The 7,663-nt window shown below is 56.2% G+C and overlaps 1 protein-coding gene across 1 annotated transcript in view; it reads right to left on the reverse strand.

Annotated features, from left to right (window-relative positions):
* Window positions 1-1,789, reverse strand: part of ZNF251 (zinc finger protein 251) — a 37,475-nt gene extending 35,686 nt beyond the window's left edge. The window contains 3 exon segments of the mRNA XM_017883560.1: window positions 308-437; window positions 809-858; window positions 1,513-1,789. Coding sequence (XP_017739049.1) covers window positions 308-437; window positions 809-841 — 163 coding nt within the window. The 5' untranslated portion in view covers window positions 842-858; window positions 1,513-1,789.
* Between the last annotated feature and the right edge of the window lie 5,874 nt (window positions 1,790-7,663).

Raw genomic sequence — 7,663 nt, forward strand, 5'->3', positions numbered from 1 at the left:
TACGCCTGCATGTATGTTGGTCAGGGGAGCCCGTGGGCTGAGACTAAGTACTGAAGGAGAATCCACTCATTAGCTCTCCTGCCACTAGAGGGACACCAGTGGGGCCACTGGCAACAGGGAGTGAAGTCCCTAGAACTGAGGAGCAAGGCAGGCTTTTCCCATGGGACATGTTCCTTCTGTCGAGATCAGACTGATACTTGGGGACAAGGGGCAGGACCCTCTTCTTTGGGATCCAAAGAGCCAAAGCAGCCTCCCAAGCTCCTTAGAGGTCCCCACTGCGAACCAGGCCAAGTGCAGAGAGCCTCACCCAGAGAGGCCACGTTCCCATAGTTCTCCAGCATCACATCTCTGTAGAGCGCCCGCTGCTGGGGGCCCAGCTGCTGCCCCTCCGCCTGAGAGAAGTACACAGCCACATCCTGGAAGGTCAGCGGCATCTCCTGCAACAACACATCGCCGCTGCCCGGGCCATGCCCACTGGGCAGCAGCCTGCACTAAAAGGACTCTGACCTGGTGGAGCCCCACTACCCAGAGCCCTGCAGTGGTCAGTATGAACTGTGTATCAGCAGGTCCCTGATGGGGCAGCTCAGAGCTCTGAGGACCAGCCAACTTCAGCCACACGGGGACCCAGCTGAGCTCAGAGCCCCTCTCCCTGTGGGAGGGCGAGTCTACATCTCCGAACCCTTTCCTCACGGTTGCTATGAGCCCCTGGCTGGCCTTACCAGTTGCAGGGCTCATGGCTCCAGAGGACAGCAGCCTCTGACTGGGATGGGGATGAAGATGAAAAGGTGGGCACGGAGGATTAACTCACCTGGTGCCCTGGAAGCTGGACTGTGGTTGACATTCTGTGCGCAAGGGCTGCTGTGGTTTCCAAGAGAAGACAGGAGACTGCCCTGGCCTGAAGTCTCCCCCAACTTACCTTCAGTGGGGAGAACTCAGGCTCAGCCCCACTCAACCAGGGGTGTGGAAGGATGGCCAGGAGGCAGAAGCTGACTGCTGGTGTGGCCTCCTGGGTCGTGGGAAGCAGGTCACTATGCAGCATAGGCCGACGTGCCCTACTGCTCAGCGACTCCTGAAATCCCAGAACGGCCGGAGCCAGAGCCCGGGGGGGGGGGATCCAGGGACTCCCGGCTAAGGGGAGAAAGCTGGCAGTTCCCGTGGTCCAGACCTGCTGAAGGCCCTGGAAATGGGGTGCAGGGCTGTTCTACCTGCCTGAGCCAACCTGGGGCAAAGAGCCACGTGAGGGTGCCCCCTCACCAGGGTTTAGGATGTCAGAGGGAGGCCACGGGGGTGCTGCCGAAGGCCCCAGGCTCCGGGGAGAGGCCGGAAGCCAGCTGCGGTCCTCAGCCCGGCCTCCTAGGGCCGCGCCGCGGTCGCCTCCTCCCGGCCTCTGCAGCCCGTCGGTGGCTCCCGCGGCACCCAGAACAGGCCCCTCCTGGACTGGCCGCCGCCTCCCCGCGCCCTCCCCGCCTGCCCGCCCGCTTGGCGTTCCTTCCTAGTCCAACACTGCCCCACCTGTTCGCTTGGCCCGGGGCAGCCACGGAGGAAGCGCCGAGGAGCTGCGCAGCCGCGCCGAACCAGGAGTGGACCCGCCCACAGCACCCGGTCCTGAGCCGGGGAGGGGGCTGGCCCCCGAGGACGAGGGCGGGCCGGCCGAGCTGCGCACACGCAGACTTCCCCGCCCCCTGCGGGGCCTCAGTGCGCCTCGGAGAGCGCCGGGAACCGGAAACCAGCCGAGGTCCCGCCCGGATTCTTCCTGGGCCGCTCTGGGGTGACGGGAGGCCCGCGCCGTCTATGGTCGGCAGGCGAGAGCCCGCGGCAGCTGAGCGGAGGGTCTGGGGCTGTGACGCTGCTCGTCCGGGCCGCGCCCGCCTCGCCCCAACCCTAAACCCGCTTCCGAACCTTAACCCCGCTGCGCTCCCGGTTCCTCCGTCGGTCACCACACATCATGTGTCCCGACTCACCATAACCACCAGAGAGTCGGTTATGAAGATGTTACAATTATTGGGACTCAGAACACAACGCCCCAAAATGAAGGCCTGGGAGGCAGTTTCCCTCCGACCTTCCCAGCCCTCCAGTCTCAGTTCTGTTCTCCCGCGAGGCTCCTCACGGAGTGAACCCCTTTTCCCCAAGGCGGGTCACAGACACCAGAATCCCCAAGCCAGTCATACAACCTAAAAACATGACTCTGATGTTCTCCCGCCTTTCTGTGTGAAAACTGGCGGTAAAGGCCGGGGGTGGTGGCGCCTGTGATCCCAGCTACTCGGGAGGCTGAGGCAGGAGAATCGCTTGAATCCGGGAGGCGGAGGTTGCAGTGAGCCGAGATGGCGCCATTGCACTCTAGCCTGGGTGACACCATCTCAAAAATAAATAAATAATATATGCATTTATTTGCCTTTTCTCCGAAAAGCTGCCTTTTATGAGTTGGTTTTCAGCGAACTTCCAGACAGCAAACACGAACTTTCCCCTAGGCCCCTACACAATAAAGCTGGCTCAGGCAGCCTGCTTTTATTCCCTTATCTGGCCCCACCCACATCCTGCTGATTGGTCCATTTTACAGTGAGGGGAGTGCTCTTTTACAGAGAGCTGATTGGTCCGTTTGACAGAGTGCTGATTGGTGCGTTTACAATCCCTGAACTAGACAGAGTGCTAGACAGAAAAGTTCTCTAAGTCCCCACTAGGTTAGCTAGATACAGTGTACCAATTGGTGTATTTACAAACCTGAGCTAGACACAGAGTGCTGATTGGTGTATTTACAATCCCTTAGCTAGACATAAAGGTTCTCCAAGTCCCCACCAGCCTCAGGAGCCCAGCTGGCCTCACCCAGTGGATCCCGTACGGGGGCTGCAGGCGGAGCTGCCCGCCAGTCCCCAGCCGCGCCTGCACTCCTCAGCCCTTGGACGGTGGATGGGACCGGGCGCCACGGAGCAGGGGGCGGCGCCCGTCGGGGAGGCTCGGGCCACGCGGGAGTCCACCGCGGAGGGGGGGCTCGGACATGGCGGGCTGCAGGTCCCGAGCCCTGCCCTGGGGGTGAGACGGCTGAGGCTCGGCGAGAATTCGAGCACAGCGCCGGCGGGCGGCACTGCTGGAGGACCCGGTGCACCCTCTGCAGCTGCTGGCTCGGGTGCTAAACCCCTCACTGCCGTGGGCCGGCGGCACCGCGGCACCGCGCCCGGCTCCGTACAGGGCCGCGCCCGCGCCCAGCGGAACTCGCACTGGCCCGCGAGCGCCACTGCGCAGCCCCGGTTCCCGCCCCGCCTCTCCCTCCCACACCTCCCCGGCAAGCAGAAGGAGGCAGGTTGCGGCCTCAGCACCCGAGAGGGCTCCCAACGGTGCTGTGCGGCGGAAGGGCCTCCTCAAGCGCCGCAGGAGGGATGTGAGGCAGAGGAGGCGCAGAGAGTGGGGTTGCTAGCACATTTCACCTCTTTTAGGGACCTAGGGGTTGTCACTGCCAGCACCAGTCCTGGAACATATAGCACTCTATAAATACTTGAGAATGCTGAAAAAGGATATAAGAAGCTGAAAAATAAATACATCATAGCTAATTGTGAAGAATTGCAGAATATTTGATTCCTTTTTTCTTTTCAAATCCCCTACGGGGGGTGTAACACGCGTGACTGGCGGGCTGCCGCTTCCTAACCGATATTTCCAATTTACAGGCTACCAACTGCCGAGCATCCAAGGAGTCCCTAAAGCAGCAATCCAGCAGCGACAAGGTATCCAGTGCACTTGCCACAGATGCTAGGCTGGATGCATATTACGTGGATTTGGTCAGCAATGACAACGAAGGATTTGATTGTTTCTTTCCTTTTCTTTTTTTTTTTTTTTGGCAGAGTTTCACGTTTCTCTCTTCTTGTCCAGGGCTGCAAGCAATGGTGAGATCTTGGCTTACGCAACCCACTCCCCAAGTACAAGCGATCCCTGTCTCAGCCCCAAGTAGGCTTGGTTACAGGCATGCATGCCGACGTCTGGCTGATTTTTTTGTATTTAGTAGAACGGGGTTCCACCCTGTTAGGCCTGGTGCAAACTCCTGACTTAGATCCACCCGCCTCCCAAAAATCTGGGATTACAGGCGTGCCACTGGGGGGTTGCCCAGCCGGTAGATTGTTATTTCTTTTTTTTTTTTTTTTTTGAGATGGAGTCCTCGCTCTGCCACCCAGGCTGGAGTGCAGTGGCTGGATCTCAGCTCACTGCAAGCTCCGCCTCCCGGGTTCTCGCCATTCTCCTGCCTCAGCCTCCCGAGTAGCTGGGACTACAGGCGCCTGCCACCTCGCCCGGCTAGTTTTTTGTATTTTTTAGTAGAGACGGGGTTTCACCGTGTTAGCCAGGATGGTCTCGATCTCCTGACCTCGTGATCCGCCCATCTCGGCCTCCCAAAGTGCTGGGATTACAGGCTTGAGCCATCGCGCCCGGCCTAGATTGTTTATTTCTTATTCAAACAGCTACAGCATGATCAGCAACCTGTGTCCCTAGACACAGAAGATGACAGCAAACCATAGGGGCCAGATGACAGGAAGCACAGATGGTGGCCATGGTGCTGCTGAGGCGCCAGCTCCACACTGCAACCAGGCAGTGGTGTGTCCACAGCTGTACCCCAAGGAGAGGCAAGGGGAGCATCCCGGACGCAGCCAACCAGGGGCGCTGGTGTGACTGTCGTTTCTTAAAAGGTTGCTTGTCTCCCTTAGTTTCAGGAGGAGCCTCCAAGCATTCTGCCAAACTTAGCTCACACAGTGATGGACCTTGCCACACAGCTATGTGAAGATGTCCAAGGTCCTCGGGGCCCACGGCAGAGCTGTTCCCTACTCCACTGACCTCCCTGTTTCTAAAACCAGTGGGCTTTTTTTTTTTCCCCTTTGAGACAAGGTCTCTGTCACCGAGGCTGGAGTGCAGTGGCACAATCTTGGCTCACTGCAACCTTCACCTCCGCAGACTCAAGCAATCCTCCCACCTTAGCCTCATGAGTAGCTGGGATCACAGGTGCATGCCACCACATCCGGCATTTTGTATTTTTTTGGTAGAGACAGGATCTTGCTCTGTTGCCCGGGCTGGTCTCAAACTCCTGACCTCAAGTGATCCACCCACTTTGGCCTCCCAAAGTGCTGGGATTACAGGTGTGAGCCACAGCGCCCAGCCACCAGTGGGCATTTTTTAATTTTCCTTTACTTGACCTCACAGCAATATTTGACACCATGAACTGTTCGTTCTTCTTGGAACACTCGATTTCCTTATCATCAATAATACCACCCTTCCTTCATTTTCTGCCAACAACTCTCAATCTCCTTTGCTAGTTTCTCCTCTACTCAGTGTCTGCCCTGGGCATTCTCCTTACTTTATTCTACATTTTCCTCTAAGAGAGCTTACCTTGTCTCATTTCTTCAACTGCTCCTTACATGTAAATTACCCCACTTAAAAAAAATTCCATCTCAGACCTTTCTTCTGTGTTCAAATCTTTAGAAATACATAATCAGCATATTTACCCATTGGCTGGGTGTGGTGGCTCACGCCTGTAATCCCAGCACTTTGGGAGGCCAAGGTGAACAGATCAACTGAGATCAGGAGTTTGAGACCAGCCTGGCCAACATGGTGAAACTCCATCTCTACTAAAACTACAAAAAATTAGCCGGGTGTGGTGGTGCACACTTGTAATCCCAGCTACTCGGGAGGCTGAGGCGGAAGAATCACTTGAAACCGGGAGGTGAAGGTTGCAGTGAGCTGAGATCGTGCCACTGCACTCCAGCCTGGGTGACAGAGTGAGACTCCATCTACAAACAAAACAAAACAAACAAACAAAAATATTTACCCGGGCCGAACACCCACAGCAAGCAGTGCTGGAAAGGGCAATCGGACTGTGGGCCGGGGCAGGCCCTTGTTCTCCCTCCTCACATTCATGACTAATACACCTGTGTCTTGGGAAATTCTGGGGAGGAAAATTCAGACCCTTCCTTCCCACTGTACCCTCTCAGGAGGAGTGGCGGGGAGAGTGTGACTTCATTGGGAATTGTTACCCTGGGGGACGGGTGGCAATAGCAAGGGTCTGTATCTTCCTCCCGGCTGCATGAGGTACATTCAGTACTTGCATCACCAGTTTCCACGTACAAAAACACCAGAATTCAGGCAGCCTGGCCAACAGAGTGAGAACTCATTTCTAAAAATAAAATAAATAAACAAAATAATGATAAAACCGATGAACGACCATGATTTTGCATCTGCAGCCACAAGCGCCTGCTAACTGTCCTGAGAAACTGACCCTCCCGGTCATATGTAGAGGCCTCTGCCATGGCAAAGAGCAGACCCCAGTGCATTCTATCTGATCCCAGGAAGACTGGAAGGACAAAGAAGCTGGAGGGGCATGAGCTACCTCTACAAGTTCCTTCTCCACACACAGGTACTTCACTCTGTTCTGCAGAGAATGAGCCAGAGGAGCAGAAGCCAGATGCTCCCCTAAAACAGCTTTCTGTGTTTCCCTGGTCTTGAGAGAGCTGTAGGAAAACAATTCTGGCAGCAGCACGGAGAGCAGGCTGGGGCTCTCTGAGACTCTCCCCTGGCTGGATGTGGGGAAGGAGGTCACCAAGGCTGTATTCATGCCAGGGCCGTCCCTTATGGCTGGAGGAGGGTGAGCTGTGGGATGGCAAAGACTCTCCTCTCCAACTCAGGCTTCTCTAAGCCCTGCTCCCAACTAGGCCTCAACCTTGGTCTTTTAAGGACTGCAGACTCTCAACATAAATGGTTTTGTCTACACATCGGATGCAGGCGAACCACACCATCAGGGCTCAGCCTGGGAGGGTTCCTGGTTTTGCACAGGAAGGAATTCAAGAGTAAGCTGACAGAGTAAAGTGAAAGCAAAACACATTTATCAGAGCAACAGAGTGTAGGAGAATGCCTGCTCTGTAGACAGAGCAGGGCTACCCCACAGGCAGGGCAGCACTGGCGGGCTCCTGAGTTATATGTGATATTTTGGACCCCACAGCCAGGGCAGCACTGGCAGACAGCTGAGTTATATGTGATGTTTTGACCCCACAGGCACTGGCAGACTCCTGAGTTATATGTGTTGTTTTGGATTGGTGTCCCCACCCAAATCTCAGGCTGAAATTTAATCCCCAGTGCTGAAGGTGGGCCTGGTGGGAGGGGACTGGATGACAATGGTAGATTCCCCCTTAATGCTGTTCTCCTGAGAGTGAGTGAGTTCCTGAAAGCTGGTCATTTAAAGGTGTGTGGCACCTCTACCCCCCTCTCTTCTCTCTTCCTCCTGCTTCCACCATGTAAAGTGCTGGCTCCCCCTTTGCCTTCCTCCAAGAAGCAGGTTTCACCATGCTTCCTGTGCAGCCTGCAGAACCATGAGCCAATTAAACTTCTTTCTTTATAAATTACCTAGTGTTGGCCGGGCGCGGAGGCTCAAGCCTGTAATCCCAGCACTTTGGGAGGCCGAGACGGGCGGATCACGAGGTCAGGAGATCAAGACCATCCTGGCTAACACGGTGAAACCCCGTCTCTACTAAAAAAAATACAAAAAGCTAGCCGGGCGAGGTGGCGGGCGTCTGTAGTCCCAGCTACTCGGGAGGCTGAGGCAGGAGAATGGCGTAAACCCGGAAGGCGGAGCTTGCAGTGAGCTGAGATCCGGCCACTGCACTCCAGCCCGGGCGACAGAGCAAGACTCCGTCTCAAAAAA

The sequence above is a fragment of the Rhinopithecus bieti genome, unplaced genomic scaffold (assembly GCF_001698545.2).
Source record: "Rhinopithecus bieti isolate Rb0 unplaced genomic scaffold, ASM169854v2 scaffold_13617, whole genome shotgun sequence".
Classification (NCBI taxonomy): domain Eukaryota; kingdom Metazoa; phylum Chordata; class Mammalia; order Primates; family Cercopithecidae; genus Rhinopithecus; species Rhinopithecus bieti.